Source organism: Salmo salar, chromosome ssa13 (genome assembly GCF_905237065.1).
Source record: "Salmo salar chromosome ssa13, Ssal_v3.1, whole genome shotgun sequence".
Lineage (NCBI taxonomy): Eukaryota > Metazoa > Chordata > Actinopteri > Salmoniformes > Salmonidae > Salmo > Salmo salar.
The window spans coordinates 12998639-13018662 of NC_059454.1; the positions used below are offsets into that span (position 1 = coordinate 12998639).

At 41.8% G+C, this 20024-nt stretch overlaps 1 protein-coding gene across 1 annotated transcript; it reads left to right on the top strand.

Moving 5' to 3' along the window:
• Positions 1-15119: 15119 nt before the first annotated feature.
• On the top strand, positions 15120-16348 carry LOC106566470 (DNA-binding protein inhibitor ID-1). Its single transcript, XM_014134538.2, has 2 exons — positions 15120-15607; positions 15771-16348. Exons 1-2 carry the CDS (start codon positions 15263-15265, stop codon positions 15804-15806), a joined length of 381 nt encoding a protein of 126 aa, XP_013990013.1. The 5' UTR covers positions 15120-15262; the 3' UTR covers positions 15807-16348.
• Positions 16349-20024: the final 3676 nt, after the last annotated feature.

Below are 20024 nucleotides of genomic sequence, written 5' to 3' on the forward strand. Positions count from 1 at the left end.
AGACCACAGAGAGACCACAGTACACAGAGAGTCAACTGACTACCTATCAGCCTTCAGCAAATTGATTGTCAAAGTATTTTCTCAAGGGCTTTTTTGTGGCTAAAACATTGACACACCTGTTCTACGGCCTAACTAAACACTTGGGGTCATCTCCTTCATAAACTGGTATATGGACCACTGATTCCCATCCCAGATGCGGTACATAGTGCTCTTTTTAGAGGCGAGGTCATCTGAATTTCCTCAGTGTATGTGCCCAGCTGTGTAAAAATGTAAGCTATGTAGATTGGCCTGGATAAAGGTTGTTTGCTCAGCGTGGGATTGAGCAGATCAACTGTTGGGTTTTAAGGGTGTTTGTTCAAAAGTTTCCCAGGTGCCTCTCATCTGAACATCAAAATACAATGGTGTTGGGAACAGAATGCAGAGACAGTTCTAGCTTATTGGTGTTGTCCACATGGACAGAGGAGGACTTGGTGTTTATGTGATAAGAGGATGAGCTCTCTCTCTGTGTCTTTCTCCATCTTCCCCTCCCCGTCTCTTTAGGGAATGACAGCTGCTGACTGACTGTTCATCTCAAAACGGTTTAGGATGGAGCGCTGTGGTGCCGCTGGCCAGCTGTGAACAGCTGGTACCGCTAAAGGGAACCCCTTGCACCCCCCTGCACCCCCCCCGGGGACTTTCTATGGGTGCAACAGAAAGACACAGCCTCATTGTTGAGCTCAACTGGGGGTGTTTGGGGGAAACAGTTGTTTTAGAGGGGGCTTGTTAGACCAGTGTCATTGTCTCACTGTAAATGAGTTACCATGTCTCCAGAGTCACTTAGCACCGACAAATCTGTTGTCCCATTGCCTCACTTTCGGAAGCCAAGACTAGTCTGGTTTTGGAAGCCATTTTTTTATTTAAAGCGGAATTTGGTTTGAGTTTTTCTTCTGACCTAATAAAAAGAAGAAGGACTTGAAGCTTCTTGAGTAGGTTTTGTGCAAATTTCTAGCTAATCTCTCTCTGAGCTCTATGCGATTGTCAAAACTGATTTTAAAACCTCTCCTCTCCCACTTCACATCTTTGGATATTGAAAAGGGGGATGCTTCGAATTCAAAGCAGCGGTGGATGAAAAGGAGAATTTTGAGAAAAGGATTCTATTCTTTACCTCATTTTTCAACTCAATGGCGGTAGGAATTAGCATTTTCAGCAGTAGGGCTTAATAATGGACTGCAAGCATCAATGGAGGGGTACCCCTTTCCAACTCACCCACACATCTAATATATAATAACATAAGTCATTTAGCAGACACTTTTATCCAAAGCGACTTACAGTCATGCGTGCATATAGTGGCAAGTAAAAGTATGTGAACCCTTTGGAAATACCTGGATTTCTGCATAAATTGGTCATACAATTTGATCTGATCTTCATCTAGGTCACAACAATAGACAAACACTGCTTAAACCAATAACACACAAACACAATTATAGGTTTTCATGTCTTTATTGAACCCACCGTGTAAACATTCACAGTGCAGGATGGGAAAAGTATGTGAACCCTTGGATTTAATAACTGGTTGTGTCAGTGTGCTCAAGGAAGCAGGAGGGTCGAAGTCAGGCGCAGGAGACACAAGTCCGTGAACACACGTCATTTAATAAATAATCCACACGTTGCCAAGAAAACAGGTAAGGCAGGGCAAAGCAACACAAATGCCCAAACAACAGCCCGGCGTGCAGCGTAGGGACGCAGCCCAAAACACGCTGCCACAAAACCCACAGGCAGAGGGGAAAAAACACCTGTACCTCGGAACAAACACATGACGAAAAAGAATCACGCACAAAGAACAAACCTACACAGAACGACTAAATAACCCTCCCCCACTAATGAACTAATACTAAACAGGTGCCAACTAAACTAGACCTGACCAACAGAAAATAACAGAGGATCGGTGGCAGCTAGTAGGCCGGCGACGACGACCGCCGAGCGCCACCCGGGCGAGGAGGGGCGCCACCTTCCGTCAATGTTGTGACAGGTTGACCCTCCTTTGGCAGCAATAACCACAACCAAACGTTTTCTGTAGTTGCGGATCAGACTTGCACCACGCTCAGGAGGAATTTTGAACCATTCCTCTTTACAAAACTGTTTCAGTTCAGCAATATTCTTGGGATGTCTGGTGTGAATTGCTCTCTTGAGATCATGCCACAATGAGATGTCATTCGGGTTGAGGTCAGGACTCTGACTGGGCCACTCCAGAAGGCATGTTGATTTACTTCTGTGTTGTGGGTTGTTGTCCTGTTGCATCACCCAACTTCTGTTGAGCTTTAATTAGTGGACAGATAGCCTTACATTCTCCTGCAAAATGTCTTGATAAACTTTGGAAATCATAATTCAATTGATGATAGCAAGCTGTCCAGGCCCTGAGGCAGCAAAGGAGCCCCAAACCATGATGCTCCCTCCACCATATTTTACAGTTGGGATGAGGTTTTGATGTTGGTGTGCTGTGCCTTTTTTCTCTCTTCACATAGTGTTGTGTGTTCCTTCCAAACAACTCAACTGTAGTTTCATCTGTCCACAGAATATGTTGCCAGTAGCGCTGTGAAACATCCAGGTGCAGTTTTGCAAACTTCAGACATGCAGCAATGTTTTTTTTGGACAGCAGTGGCTTCTTCCGTGGTGTCCTCCCATGAACACCATTCTTGTTTAGTGTTTTACGTATCGTAGACTCGTCAACAGAGATGGTAGCATGTTCCAGAGATTTCTGTAAGTCTTTAGCTGACACTCTAGGATTCTTCTTAACCTCATTGAGCATTCTGCGCTGTGCTATTGCAGTCATCTTTGCAGGACGGACACTCCTAGGGAGAATAGCAACAGTGATGAACTTTCTCAATTTATAGACAATTTGTCTTACAAATCAAGGCTTTTAGAGATACTTTTGTAACCCTTTCCAGCTTTATGCAAGTCAACAATTCTTAATCTTAGGTCTTCTGAGATCTCTTTTGTTCGAGGCATGGCTCACATCAGGCAATGCTTCTTGTGAATAGCAAACTCAAATTTTGCTAGTGTTTTTTATAGGGCAAGGCAGCTCTAACCAACATCTCCAATCTTGTCTAATTGATTGGACTCCAGGTTAGCTGACTCTTGACTCCAATTAGCTTTTTACAACCTACACTGTGAATATTTAAATGATGTATTCAATATAGACAAGAAAAATACAATAATTCGTGTGTTATTAGTTTAAGCAGACTATGTTTGTCTATTGTTGTGACTTTGATGAAGATCAGATCAAATTTGATGACCAATTTATGCAGAAATCCACGTCATTCCAAAGGGTTCACTTCATACTTTTTCTTGCCACTGTACATTTTCCACATGGGTAGACTGAGCGGGAATCAATACCTACAACCCTGTTGTTGCAAGTGCCATGCTCTACCAACTGAGTCACAGATGACCTGCTCGTAAGACAACTCCCATACACAAGGTTAGACCTGTTGATTCAAACTCCTTATCCACCAGTTGCTCGTTAGCGACTGGAACGAGCTGCAAGAAACACTGAACCTGGACTGTTTTATCTCCATCTCTTCATTCAAAGACTCAATCATGGACACTCTTACTGATCGTTGTGGCTGCTTCACATTGTTGTCTCTACCTTTTCGCCTTTTGTGCTGTTGTCTGTGCCCAATTGTGTTTGTACCATGTTTTGTGCTGCTACCATGTTGTTCCACTTGATATCATAAGGTGAATGCACCAATTTGTAAGTCGCTCTGGATAAGAGCGTCTGATAAATGACGTAAATGTAAAATGTAAATGTGCTTCTGCCATGTTGTGTTGCTACCATGTTGTTGTCATGTTGTGTTGCTACCATGCTGTGTTGTCATGTTGTGTTGCTACCATGCTGTGTTGTCATATGTTGCTACCATGCTGTGTTGTCATGTTGTTTTGCTACCATGTTGTTGTCATGTTGTGTTGCTACCATGCTGTGTTGTCATGTTGTGTTGCTACCATGCTGTGTTGTCATGTTGTTCTGCTACCATGCTGTGTTGTCATGTTGTGTTGCTACCATGCTGTGTTGTCATGTGTTGCTACCATGCTGTGCTGTCATGTTGTGTTGCTACCATGCTGTGTTGTCATATTGTGTTGCTGCCATGCTATGTTGTTGTCTCTCTTTATGTAGTGTTGTGGTGTCTCTTGTCGTGATGTGTGTTTTGTCCTATATTTTTATAAAAATATATATTTTGAATCCCAGCCCCCATCCCCGCAGGAGGCCTTTTGCCTTTTGGTAGGCCGTCATTGTAAATAAGAATTTGTTCTTAACTGACTTGCCTAGTTAAATAAAGGTTACATTTTAAAATTGTAAAAGCACAATATTACCAATGGATTTGAAGTGGTATCTGATCCATTCGCTGCAGTGGAGGAACTGGTTACAACGTATCAACATGCAGATGGGGTCAAAGGGCAGGTCTGTCTGACACATTCCACTGCATATAATGTGGTATACACTGACTGAAGGAAGAGTCAGTGCTTTAGCTAATGCTGGGGTGATGGAGGAGGGGGTCAGAGGGGAGTAGCAGGGGGTTGGCTTGGGCAGGGTTGTCCTGAGCACTGTAAAGGCTCCAGGCTATAACAGTGTCTCCTATTGTGTGGACCTCCCCCTTAGAAAAGGCCCTGAATGAGCCACAGGTCCTAGGCTTCTCCAAGCATTCACCATTGAAGTGGAAAGGATCCCACCGCACAATGTCTATGCTCTCAATAGATCTTTGCGTGCCATTGGTGCACTGGCACTAGCAGATGACGAGCTAATTAGAAGCTATTATGTGTGAGAACCAGGCTGGTTGTAGGAGCCCGGTGCTCAGGGCCCTCAATTGCCAGACAAGCTGTTGCCTCTGCCTCAACCAAAGTCTCGCCCTGCTGGGTGTGGGAGAGAGGGGCAGCCCTGTGGAATCAGGCATCATGGGGAGAGAGGGGGCACCATGGGGAGAGAGGGAATGCCCTGGGAAGACCAGGGGACACTGTTAAAGGACAATGTATGATTGAGTGAGTGCCATAGTGTTGGCAGGAAAGCCAGGGAGGGGCACACTCATTCAAATGCTGGGACAAGCAACAGTAGTCTACAATGGGGGGGTTAAAGTTGGGCCTGCATACTTTCACATACCTAAGCATAATACACCCTCCAACATGCAACTCTCAGGGGGTGGGGGCGAGGCGCTGTGTGGGTCTAAACTGGGCTTGACCCGCTAACACAGCGTCAGTGAGATTGGTGGCAGGGGTCAAAGGTCAGAGCACAGCCACAGGAGGATGCTCATTAGCTGCCTGTCATAGGGCTGCAGTCTGCCTGCATGGTGATCCTCAGGGCTCAGTGGAAACCTATCAGCTATCAGCTGGCAATGGCATTAGCCTGAAATCCAGAACTTGTTTTGATAACATTCCACTCTGTATTACAGATGTAGGATCTTAATTTGATACAGCTGGAAAACAATCCCGCAGCAAAAGGAAATGTTAATTATTATGTGGATTCTAATTAATGGACATTTTTTTAGTGATTCATCCTTTTTTTTGTAAGGGAAAATCAAGTTTGAAACATCAAATTGGAAATTGCAAACTTCAGAAGCCTAATAAAAGCTCAAATATACATAAACGTTTTAAGGAAAGTTCTCCTGCAACAGGGTGATCAAAATTAAGATCCTACATCTGTAGGTTCATATCCTGTCCTATACTTGCAGGGTTTAACTGTTATCTTTCTCTATTAAAAAGAAAAGAGAGCCCCTCACTAAATTCAGCCTATTTGAGATCTTTAAAGCCCTTATAATCTGCTGACCCTGACCTAAATTACCATCACAATGTGTTTCTGACACCAGAGGTCAATGATTGGTGACCATCGTAGCTTGTCCTGTGGAACATAGACCCCCCAGGATGACACAGGCCTTCCATTCCCTTCCCTTGAGCTCCAGTGACACACCCCAACCAAAATGAGACATCTGAAATCAAAACATATGTGGAATTTAAAAAAATTCTGATTTTTTTTCATCACATGGGCTACATGAAAAATGTTTAGCCATATGGGCCAAATGTCAGAGTAATATGACAAAAGTGAAGAGCATAATACCAAGGTCATTTTCACAGGGCCTACGTTAGGACATGGCCCCGACCCCTCGGAACACTCAGCACACCTGCTCACAGGTGATGTTATCAGTCAAACAGGAATGGTGATGTTATCAGTCAAACAGGAATGGTAATGTTATCAGTCAAACAGGAATGGTAATGTTATCACAAACAGGAATGGTGATGTTATCAGTCAAACAGGAATGGTGATGTTATCAGTCAAACAGGAATGGTGATGTTATCAAACAGGAATGGTGATGTTATCAGTCAAACAGGAATGGTGATGTTATCAGTCAAACAGGAATGGTGATGTTATCAAACAGGAATGGTGATGTTATCAGTCAAACAGGAATGGTGATGTTATCAGTCAAACAGGAATGGTGATGTTATCAGTCAAACAGGAATGGTAATGTTATCAGTCAAACAGGAATGGTAATGTTATCAAACAGGAATGGTAATGTTATCAGTCAAACAGGAATGGTGATGTTATCAAACAGGAATGGTAATGTTATCAGTCAAACAGGAATGGTGATGTTATCAGTCAAACAGGAATGGTAATGTTATCAGTCAAACAGGAATGGTGATGTTATCAGTCAAACAGCAATGGTGATGTTATCAAACAGGAATGGTAATGTAATCAGTCAAACAGGAATGGTAATGTTATCAGTCAAACAGGAATGGTGATGTTATCAGTCAAACAGGAATGGTAATGTTATCAGTCAAACAGAAATGGTAATGTCATCAGTCAAACAGGAATGGTGATGTTATCAAACAGGAATGGTAATGTTATCAGTCAAACAGGAATGGTGATGTTATCAGTCAAACAGGAATGGTAATGTTATCAGTCAAACAGGAATGGTAATGTTATCAGTCAAACAGGAATGGTAATGTTATCAGTCAAACAGGAATGGTAATGTTATCAGTCAAACAGGAATGGTAATGTTATCAAACAGGAATGGTAATGTTATCAGTCAAACAGGAATGGTAATGTTATCAGTCAAACAGGAATGGTAATGTTATCAGTCAAACAGGAATGGTAACGTTATCAGTCAAACAGGAATGGTGATGTTATCAAAAAGGAATGGTGATGTTATCAAACAGGAATGGTAATGTCATCAGTCAAACAGGAATGGTGATGTTATCAAACAGGAATGGTGATGTTATCAGTCAAACAGGAATGGTGATGTTATCAGTCAAACAGGAATGGTAATGTTATCAGTCAAACAGGAATGGTGATGTTATCAGTCAAACAGGAATGGTGATGTTATCAGTCAAACAGGAATGGTGATGTTATCAGTCAAACAGGAATGGTGATGTTATCAAACAGGAATGGTAATGTCATCAGTCAAACAGGAATGGTGATGTTATCAAACAGGAATGGTGATGTTATCAGTCAAACAGGAATGGTGATGTTATCAGTCAAACAGGAATGGTAATGTTATCAGTCAAACAGGAATGGTGATGTTATCAGTCAAACAGGAATGGTAATGTTATCAGTCAAACAGGAATGGTAATGTTATCAAGCAGGAATGGTAATGTTATCAGTCAAACAGGAATGGTGATGTTATCAGTCAAACAGGAATGGTAATGTTATCAAACAGGAATGGTAATGTTATCAGTCAACCAGGAATGGTGATGTTATCAGTCAAACAGGAATGGTAATGTTATCAGTCAAACAGGAATGGTGATGTTATCAGTCAAACAGGAATGGTGATGTTATCAGTCAAACAGGAATGGTGATGTTATCAAACAGGAATGGTAATGTTATCAGTCAAACAGGAATGGTGATGTTATCAAACAGGAATGGTGATGTTATCAGTCAAACAGGAATGGTGATGTTATCAGTCAAACAGGAATGGTAATGTTATCAGTCAAACAGGAATGGTAATGTTATCAGTCAAACAGGAATGGTGATGTTATCAGTCAAACAGGAATGGTGATGTTATCAGTCAAACAGGAATGGTGATGTTATCAAACAGGAATGGTAATGTTATCAGTCAAACAGGAATGGTGATGTTATCAGTCAAACAGGAATGGTGATGTTATCAGTCAAACAGGAATGGTAATGTTATCAGTCAAACAGGAATGGTGATGTTATCAGTCAAACAGGAATGGTGATGTTATCAGTCAAACAGGAATGGTAATGTTATCAGTCAAACAGGAATGGTGATGTTATCAAACAGGAATGGTGATGTTATCAGTCAAACAGGAATGGTAATGTTATCAGTCAAACAGGAATGGTAATGTTATCAGTCAAACAGGAATGGTAATGTTATCAGCCAAACAGGAATGGTGATGTTACCAGTCAAACAGGAATGCTGATGTTATCAAACAGGAATGGTAATGTTATCAGTCAAACAGGAATGGTGATGTTATCAGTCAAACAGGAATGGTGATGTTATCAGTCAAACAGGAATGGTAATGTTATCAAACAGGAATGGTGATGTTATCAAACAGGAATGGTAATGTTATCAGTCAAACAGGAATGGTGATGTTATCAGTCAAACAGGAATGGTGATGTTATCAGTCAAACAGGAATGGTAATGTTACCAGTCAAACAGGAATGCTGATGTTATCAAACAGGAATGGTAATGTTATCAGTCAAACAGGAATGGTAATGTTATCAAACAGGAATGGTGATGTTATCAGTCAAACAGGAATGGTAATGTTATCAGTCAAACAGGAATGGTGATGTTATCAGTCAAACAGGAATGGTAATGTTATCAGTCAAACAGGAATGGTGATGTTATCAGTCAAACAGGAATGGTAATGTTATCAGTCAAACAGGAATGGTAATGTTATCAGTCAAACAGGAATGGTAATGTTATCAGTCAAACAGGAATGGTAATGTTATCAGTCAAACAGGAATGGTGATGTTATCAGTCAAACAGGAATGGTAATGTTATCAGTCAAACAGGAATGGTGATGTTATCAAACAGGAATGGTGATGTTATCAGTCAAACAGGAATGGTAATGTTATCAGTCAAACAGGAATGGTGATGTTATCAAACAGGAATGGTAATGTTATCAGTCAAACAGGAATGGTAATGTTATCAGTCAAACAGGAATGGTGATGTTATCAAACAGGAATGGTAATGTTATCAGTCAAACAGGAATGGTAATGTTATCAGTCAAACAGGAATGGTAATGTTATCAGTCAAACAGGAATGGTGATGTTATCAAACAGGAATGGTAATGTTATCAAACAGGAATGGTAATGTTATCAGTCAAACAGGAATGGTAATGTTATCAGTCAAACAGGAATGGTAATGTTATCAGTCAAACAGGAATGGTAATGTTATCAGTCAAACAGGAATGGTAATGTTATCAGTCAAACAGGAATGGTGATGTTATCAGTCAAACAGGAATGGTAATGTTATCAGTCAAACAGGAATGGTAATGTTATCAGTCAAACAGGAATGGTAATGTTATCAGTCAAACAGGAATGGTGATGTTATCAAACAGGAATGGTAATGTTATCAAACAGGAATGGTAATGTTATCAGTCAAACAGGAATGGTAATGTTATCAGTCAAACAGGAATGGTAATGTTATCAGTCAAACAGGAATGGTAATGTTATCAGTCAAACAGGAATGGTGATGTTATCAGTCAAACAGGAATGGTGATGTTATCAAACAGGAATGGTAATGTTATCAGTCAAACAGGAATGGTAATGTTATCAGCCAAACAGGAATGGTGATGTTACCAGTCAAACAGGAATGCTGATGTTATCAGTCAAACAGGAATGGTAATGTTATCAGCCAAACAGGAATGGTGATGTTATCAGTCAAACAGGAATGGTGATGTTATCAGTCAAACAGGAATGGTAATGTCATCAGTCAAACAGGAATGGTGATGTTATCAAACAGGAATGGTGATGTTATCAGTCAAACAGGAATGGTAATGTTATCAGTCAAACAGGAATGGTAATGTTATCAGTCAAACAGGAATGGTGATGTTATCAGTCAAACAGGAATGGTGATGTTATCAGCCAAACAGAAATGGTAATGTCATCAGTCAAACAGGAATGGTGATGTTATCAAACAGGAATGGTAATGCTATCAGTCAAACAGGAATGGTAATGTTATCAGTCAAACAGGAATGGTGATGTTATCAGTCAAACAGGAATGGTAATGTTATCAAACAGGAATGGTAATGTTATCAGTCAAACAGGAATGGTGATGTTATCAAACAGGAATGGTAATGTTATCAGTCAAACAGGAATGGTGATGTTATCAGTCAAACAGGAATGGTAATGTTATCAGTCAAACAGGAATGGTAATGTTATCAGTCAAACAGGAATGGTGATGTTATCAGTCAAACAGGAATGGTAATGTTATCAGTCAAACAGGAATGGTGATGTTATCAGTCAAACAGGAATGGTAATGTTATCAGTCAAACAGGAATGGTGATGTTATCAAACAGGAATGGTAATGTTATCAGTCAAACAGGAATGGTGATGTTATCAGTCAAACAGGAATGGTAATGTTATCAGTCAAACAGGAATGGTGATGTTATCAAACAGGAATGGTAATGTTATCAGTCAAACAGGAATGGTAATGTTATCAAACAGGAATGGTAATGTTATCAGTCAAACAGGAATGGTGATGTTATCAAACAGGAATGCTGATGTTATCAAACAGGAATGGTAATGTTATCAGTCAAACAGGAATGGTGATGTTATCAGTCAAACAGGAATGGTAATGTTATCAAACAGGAATGGTAATGTTATCAGTCAAACAGGAATGGTAATGTTATCAGTCAAACAGGAATGGTGATGTTTGCAGTCAAACAGGAATAGTGAGAAATTGGAAAACACAATGAATCCTTCAGCTAAATGGGACAGGCCTAAAAAAACACATCTTCATGCCTACAGCTCTGTCACTGGCTGTTGAGTCGACTGAAATGTTGATATGCTGTATACAGAGAAGTTAAACTGTGGTAACGTCTCTGCTTGTGTTGAACTTTGACCAACAAACATTATGGATGGCAAGAGAGACAGCAGTCCACAAAAAATGATATGCAGATATACACACTCACTGGACTCTACCCAGACACTCACTGGACTCTACCCAGACACTCACTGGACTCTACCCAGACACTCACTGGACTCTACCCAGACACTCACTGGACTCTACCCACACACTCACTGGACTCTACCCAGACACTCACTGGACTCTACCCACACACTCACTGGACTCTACCCAGACACTCACTGGACTCTACCCAGACACTCACTGGACTCTACCCAGACACTCACTGGACTCTACCCAGACACTCACTGGACTCTACCCACACACTCACTGGACTCTACCCACACACTCACTGGACTCTACCCACACACTCACTGGACTCTACCCAGACACTCACTGGACTCTGCCCAGACACTCACTGGACTCTGCCCAGACACTCACTGGACTCTACCCACACACTCACTGGACTCTACCCACACACTCACTGGACTCTACCCAGACACTCACTGGACTCTACCCAGACACTCACTGGACTCTACCCAGACACTCACTGGACTCTACCCACACACTCACTGGACTCTACCCAGACACTCACTGGACTCTACCCAGACACTCACTGGACTCTACCCACACACTCACTGGACTCTACCCAGACACTCACTGGACTCTGCCCAGACACTCACTGGACTCTGCCCAGACACTCACTGGACTCTACCCAGACACTCACTGGACTCTACCCACACACTCACTGGACTCTACCCACACACTCACTGGACTCTACCCAGACACTCACTGGACTCTGCCCAGACACTCACTGGACTCTACCCACACAGTCACTGGACTCTACCCACACACTCACACATACTACACTGACACTTCAACACACACATACACACACACACACACACACATGTATGCATATTGACGCCACACACACTTTCACACTCTTCACAGACGCTGCTGCTACTCTGTGTATGATCTATCCTGATTGCATAGTCACTTTTACCCCTACCTACATGTACATATTACCTCAATTACCTCAAATACCTCGTACCCCTGCACATTGACTCGGTACTGGTACTCCTTGTATATAGTCTTGTTATTGCTATTTCATTGAGTTACTATTTCCTTTTTTTATTTTATGAAATTGTTCTCACTTTTTAACTCTGCATTGTTGGTTAAGGGCTTGTAAGTAAGTATTTAATGGTAAAGTCTACACCTGTTGTATTTGGTGCATGTGACAAATACAATTTTATTTAATTATATTTTTAACTTATTGTATGACCTCAAGCACCCTCTCATCCCCAGATACACAGTGACAGCGGACATCCATGCCTGGACCATGTCTGGGCCACCAGCACAGTACTCATTACATGTCACTCATAAGGAGCAGGATTAGTCTATGTAACAGCATAGACCTCTTCTTAGATTCCGTCCACCAGCAAAGCATCACTAGTCTACAGTAGACTACAGCACAAAAATAAAGAATTTCAGCATTCTGTGGAAAAAGCTTTAATTTCAGTGAAAAGTAATACAATGCAATGTTAGAGATAGAGCCAACAGAAACTGCTGTGGTGGGAGAAGATGGTAACAGGAAAAACATTCCTGGAATGTTCTTCCTTCCTCCTTATCATCAACCCGTCGTCCAGCGTCTCCCTCTCTGTTTCCTGTCCACAGTCTGCAGCCGTGCCGGGATAAGATTACAATAAAAAAATGTTTTAACCAAATTCATTTCTTGAAAACGAAAACATGAGTTGCAGAGGTTGAGTGAACAAAAGGCCCCACATTCTATACCACTGCCAGTTCATGTCAATCAACTAACAACCAACTGCCTTCAAACCAGCTTATGTGGTGTCACTGTCACAACTCAGGGAGGATCTAACAACAAGGGAGGGAGACGGAGCGAGAAAACATTTTTACAACTCAGTTAGTAGCTAGTTGTAACAAACCACAACAGAAAGAACCTCCTCTCTGTCTTAAAATCAGGAGCTAATGTGTTTCACTTTCCTCCGTCCCCCTTCCCCTGCCCCTCCCCTCTCCTTGATGTTGCAGTAAACAGGATTAAAAGGGCCCAGCTGTGTGGGGTTATTGTTGGTGTCAGTAGGAAGTGCTGATAGCTTCTGCAACTGAACAAAAGCTGGATGAGAGAGCAGAGGGGCGCTCCAGACTCACTGGCTCCAGACAAGATTTTCTCCCACAATACTTGCTCTGCACTCCCATTGTTTCAGACCACTGGCTCTCCCCATCCCCAACATGACCTGTGAAAGAGGATGTCACTCTTCTCACACAGGAACATCTCCCTCTGGATGCTGGAGAAGAACATGACTTTTGCTTAGCAAGTATAAGTAAAATGCAGGGATTTTTTAAATTTTTTTAAAGAGGGCTAATTGTCCAGTTAAGAAATGCTGATTTAATTCCACTTGCATAATCAATTCCATGCACTTTATTATAATACATGCTTTGATCAAAAATTAAAGCTCCACATGCCGTATTTCCAGTGCATTATTTGAGTATTTCACATAGGCCAACTGAATTACTCATTCAAACCACATATATTTTGGGGGGGAATACCAGATGCTAACAATTACATTCTTCTCAGTTTTCACTTTGTGTTTTCATGCCTTCTCTTGTTTGCTTCTCTGTCTCCAACTGAATTGCAAGTTTGTTGCAAACTCAGAACAATTTTACAAGTCGCAACATTTATTTGAATATATTTACTAAGTAAAAAGAAAACCGAATGGAAATCTAATTCTGGTGGACTACAGCCAGACAGACAGGCACTGAAATTGCAACATTGTAAGTTATTTTATATCCGTGTCAAATATACAATGTTTTTACTTGAGGAATTTTCTTATGAAAAAAGAAGGGGAAGGAATTCACGAACTGTCATTATACATTCAAAGCCCTCTGTCTTTTTTCCCCTTCTTTTACAAGCCTTTGGAGCTTGAGTGAGCAAGCTAGAGACAATGGCAGTTTGCAGGTGTGTGGGGCAGTAATCTCTTCACTGAGTGGTTTAACGTGATAAATGAATAACGATTTTGGGCAGACAGTTTGTTCTCAGGGTTTGTGCTGTGCAGGTGAATGGGGGGATTGTGAGCCCCGTTGTTTGAGGTCTCCATGGACACCGCCCGCGCGGCGCCGGGCTGACAGCCGTCAGGGTCGACATGAATGGGTGACGTCACGGAACTGGCGCCTGGCAGTCTGCGTCAGCTTGTTTGGACTATCAGGGGAAGATTCAAAACAGAGCAATTCACATACCGCACAGCGCACAGTGGGAACATGTGAACGAATCTGTGAAACTATTCATTGGAAGATTTAACGCTTAATGTGTGTAAACTATGAGATTGGTCAATGTGAATCCATGAGAATCTTCTACTAATGAAATGCAATTGTAAATACATTTAAAGTTTTTATACCATAATGCAAAATCTATAGCTGATAAATAACTGCCAAATTAATTGATGCTATTAAAACATTAATTTGGATAGGATTTGTTGAATGGTCAAATGCAGAATGATGTATTTAGTTTATAATAAAATGTGATATGCACTTTTCAGTTGATTAAAACATAATAGTTATAAACAAATACAAACATGTATTTGAGGGTAGGGAAGGATTCTGCAGAGCTGGGATGTGCAGAATGCTTAGTTCTGCTACTCTATTTTATCGAGATTATAAATGGACTGGCATTTTTTCAGTAAGCTATAGACATCCCCAATAAAAAGCTATATTGATGTGGCAGGTCCGGTTATTTACCGAAAGACTGAGTTCCAATCGGTCTACAATTAAAAGCCTATTAATCTAGTTATTGCAGCGTTCTTCATGACTAAACTCCACACCCACGTCTCCGGGCGGTCTCTACACCTGCAGAGTCCACGGTCAAAGGACAGCTGGGAAATTTGTTTCCATTTGTAACACCATCATTTAGCAGATTGTAAAGATTGATAAACACCCTGTCACTAATGGTAGCGCAAGGACTGGAAGACCGACCCTCCGTTGCAGGCGGGAGCTTCTCATTGGTCCAACGCTTCAAAATGTGCCCGCTTTAGTCACTCCCCGAATCCTGCTGGAAAGATAAATGCTGCGTGAGTTCCCTTCACAGCCACAAACTGTCAACATTCGCTTGACAGAGTCTGAGAATTCTCACCAGGATACCAGAACTTTACCTCTTTTTAGTATATTGCTCTCCACTCTTCAAGACGTCAGAACAAGAGAAAATGAAAGTTGTCGGATCTACCTGCACCCTGAAGAACACCGAGGACATGGTCCGGTGTCTCTCTGAACAGAGTATGGCCATCTCCAAGTGTAAGATCCCACTGCTGGACGAGCAGATGAGTGCATTTCTGCAGGACATGAACAGCTGCTACAGCAAGTTGAAGGAGCTGGTGCCCACTCTGCCAGCCAACAAGAAAGCCAGTAAGATGGAGATTCTGCAGCATGTCATCGACTATATCTGGGACCTACAGGTCGAGCTGGACGCACCCGGCAAACAGCAGGCCGCAGATGTACCTCGGACCCCTCTGACAACCCTCAATGCAGAAATCGCCAGCATCTCTGTGGAGGTATGTGTACAGAACAATTCCATCAACGCAAGTTCAGGAAAATATATTATTGCCATGCATTACATATTCAAGTGTAAAAAGGACACCACTGCATAATCCTGTGCTAAAACCAAGTTGTTATGTGTTTGTTAAAATGTACCGTTATCCCTCTTCCTTTTCACAGAACGGATGCTCCGATGACAGAATTCTCTGCCGCTGATCAAGCCACAGACATAACCATTAACCGAAGCAACATGAAGAACGACGTTGGCCAGCCATGGATGACATTTCGTCGCATCTTATGTCTTGCATCAAGCAGTGAAGCGACGTGAAAATCCATGATATGCGTAGATAAACATTCTGAGTTGAAACTACGAAGTGTCAGGTCAGGGGAGCTGTCCCCACGCAGTCACAGGTGTCCTGCTGTCACCAAGAAGAGCGGCGGGCGCGGTGACAGACACGCGTCCTGGTCGAGCTGAGACAGGATCGGCATCATCAACATAGCATCCTAACCCAACAAGCTCTCTTAGATGTTGATACATGTTGGACTTTATGTGAAATAATCTTTCATTCCTTATTATCTTTTCTGTATTTTGAGCAATTTACATGTAGAAAAGATTTATATTTTAAAATGTCAATTTCTCAGATTGCTGAGCTATATTTGTATTGTATATTACAATGATTCAGATGTGATCCCCAATATTGTTTTTATAACAATGTACTTCTGGTGTTTTTATTAAAACAATGTATGTTAGGTGAGAATAATGCCTTCGCTTTTCATTCTTTGAATCTTGCTTGTTTATACACAACACGCGTTGTTCGCTGTAGACCTACTGCCTTGGTTTGAACTGAGGGTCAGACATTCACTTGTAACGGTTAGATTTCCAGACAGAACATCGTTTTGGCAGGCATGGAAAATTACAATTAGTTCAATGAACAGAAGCATGTCTTTGGATCTACTAAGTAACCAAACTATGAGAACTATAGTATTTTGTTGAACAATCACTACAATAAGGTGATCACAATACTTGTAATAATATTCTATGACAAGTGACGATTCACTGCCATATTGAATAGATGGATTTTTACTTCCACTCATTCACAGAGCATGAAAACGTCAATGAGGTTAATATATAGTTAGTAACCTACACAGCTATTACACTAGAATGTTACCCAAACTATTATCTAATTAACAAGAGCCATTTAACATAGGCTAATCCAGTGTTTTCATAATAGACCTTTACCATTGTGTACCATCATTAGCCTACTCATTTAAATATAAAACCGCCCCCTAATTGAAATAACCTATAGTCTTAGAAAAAAAGGTTATTTGGCTGGATAACCCTTTGAATAACTATTTTTGGTTCCAGGTAGAACCCTTTTAGGTTCCATGTAGAACCCTTACCTGGAACCAAAAAGTGTTATCCTATGGGGAGAGCAGAATAACCCTTTTTTTTAAGAGTACCAAGGCATTCAACACAGACCTAAAAGAGGTTCATGAATATTCATGATATACAATATTATTTTGGTTTAGAGAATATATGAGAATCATTGATTTAGGATTTATTTTCTCATGTTCACAGTTTCAAAGTTGTTCTAACTTTTCCTACTATTCTCTCTCTCTCTCTGTCACACACACAGACTCACACACACAGCGAGTCTATTTTCTTGGCTGCGATGCCGACCCATCTGCAGCCTGGCTCACGGATTTGTGTTTGTTAATGTTTCAATCAGCTGTGCGCCGAGGAATGTGAGGCTACTTAACCTGAACTTCGCCAGGTGTACGGCGGCGCCACTCAGTCTGGGCCCGTCTGCCCTTGGCACTACGCTATCACACAAACACAATCCCACACTGACTCGGCTTTAAAACGTTAGCGCCGCAGCTGTGCGTACTGCACTGCAGGGGATTTAGAGCCACTTTACATCTGGGAATGGAAATAAATACAACTGTTGAACAGAGCGCTACTATCTATCATAGCTTTGTCCTGCACTCTCCCGACTTATGTTGAGCTATTTTAACTTCTGTTGGAATACCATTATTGAGCCATGAACATTAAACTAATGGGTTATAACACGCTGAGGCCATGTAAAACAGTGAAAAAGAAACCGTAGCTTGTCACATCTCCTATCATAGTAGGTTATACTGGTCAGGTGAGCGACACAAGAGTTCACTTTGCTCATAAACTTGTCTAATCAAGATAGGTAATTCTTTTCAAATGTGGAAATGAATGTTCATTTTATAGTTGGCATAACTCTCTACTCTTTGTAGACTATAATAATATTACTCTGTTGTATAAGAACATAACTAAGAAATGTAGCCAATTATCAAAATAATATATAAAGCAATGTGCCATCAAAACGTTATACATGACTATATATTATTCAATGCATCTGAAAGAGGTAACGAAGATGGTCAAAAAAAGATTCCATGCAAATCTTCTGTTCAATAATCATTTTTCTCATAGCCTACTTTATCATGATGAGTAGTGTCAATTCCATTGTATTTCATTCTACTGCACTAAACATAGGCCTGCTGAAGCAAGCAGACACACGGTCGATGGCGCCCTCTTGTGGTGGTACACGGATAGTACAGACAGCCGTTTACATTCTTTTCATAGCCAATCATTTGGCGATGAAGTGACAGAACGTTAATCATGATTGTAGACTCTAGACTGGACACAGTGCAACAATGTAACCCTAAGCAGTAGCATGGGGCTAGACACCTAGACACGCCCTCTGTCCACCGTTTATGCATGAGGAGGGCCACCAAAATGGAATGCCCTGCTTAAATGTATCCTTGTGTATCCAAGTCACAGATATACAGTACATTTACTTCAGTGTGTGTGCCTACAATAGATGGAATGAAAAAACAACTATATTATTCTAGCCTGTCAAAGTAGGATGGCTATCAAACCTTTCTGGATGAAAAAGCATCCCAGTTAGCTAACAATTTTACCAGAGTGATAGGGGTGCTGTTCTCTGTTTGGCTGTGCTGTTTGAAGCACAGATAGAACAAGGAGCCATATGTTTCACCTGATGCATTAATCTGAAGCCTCCAGTTGGAATTTCCACTCGAAACAGCTTTAGTGGGGGCAGCTGCTGAGGCTATACCTAAGAGTTCAGGGAGGAGGAAAGCAGTCCCATGGTGGACGGAGGAGTGTGGGGCAGCAGTGAGCAGTAGGAACAGGGCATTTAGAGTACGGAAAAGGACACATAACTTCCAACATCTGATTCAGTATAAGCAGGCCCAGGCTCTGGTGAGGAGAACTGTCCGTCAGGCAAAGAGGTTGTGTTGGCGTCGGTTCTGTGACACCATTGGACGACACCTGTGGGAGAAGTGTTCCTCATTGAGGACCATGTATGTTGCATTGATCTGATCTGTAATAGACTATGGCAGTATAGCGTATGGTTGGGCAGCCTGGACCTCATTGGAAATGCTAGATGTCATACAGGGGCAAGGATTCAGAATATGTAGTGGGGTGTTTCAGACCTCCCCTGTGTCTGCATTACAGGTGGAGATGGGGTATATGTCATTGCATATTAGGAGATAGCAGATGGCAATTCATTAATGGGTCAACCTACAGGGACATGAGGTGTCTCATCCTGCAAAATAGATTTTACAGGCATGCTGGGAACATGAGCGAGGACAGCACTCGAGCTTTGGGTGGGTGGGTAATACCCAGGCGAAGGAGACGGGACTGTATGGAAGGGAGTTTAGTCCAAAGGTAGATATTCCTGTGAACCCATCATGGCTACTCCCACCTCCAGTAGTTAACCTCAAAGTGTTGGAGAGACCTTGAAGGAAAGGGAGGGTGTTGATCCATCTGATTGGTTTAAGAGACGTCTGGATACTGTGTGTCAGGATTTTGTGGCCATTTACACAGATGGTTCAAAAGATCAAAGGACAGGATATACTGGGTCAGCATTTGTAATGCAGGAATGTGGGGTGGCAGTCAGGAAATGTATTACAGATCATCTGGCTGTATATACGGCGGAGCTGATGGCCATACTGTTGGTCTGGCAGTGGGTGGAGGAAGTCAGGAAACGTATTCCAGATCATCTGGCAGTATATACGGAGGGGCTGATGGCCATACTGTTGGCCTTGCAGTGGGTGGAGGAAGTCAGGAAATGTATTACAGATCATCTGGCTGTATATACGGAGGAGCTGATGGCCATACTGTTGGCCTTGCAGTGGGTGGAGGAAGTCAAGCCTGACAGAGCAGTTATTTGCTCTGATTCATGTGCAGTGTTAATGATTCTGCAGTCCTTTAGCTCACGTAGCAGACAAGACCTGCTTTATGAGGTGCTACAAACCCATGGCAGGATGAGACAGATGGGTATACAGATAACATTTACTTGGGTCCCAGCCCATGGGGCAAGCTGGGGCAAGTTGTACTGTTAGAGGGGCCAGTTACATTAGACGTTATTGTTGTCATAT

Coding starts and splice junctions, on each gene's coding strand:
- LOC106566470 (XM_014134538.2), top strand. CDS start 15,263: ATGAAAGTTGTCGGATCTACCTGCACCCTGAAGAACACCGAGGACATG. Junction 15,608..15,770: donor TCGCCAGCATCTCTGTGGAG/GTATGTGTACAG, acceptor TCCTTTTCACAG/AACGGATGCTCCGATGACAG.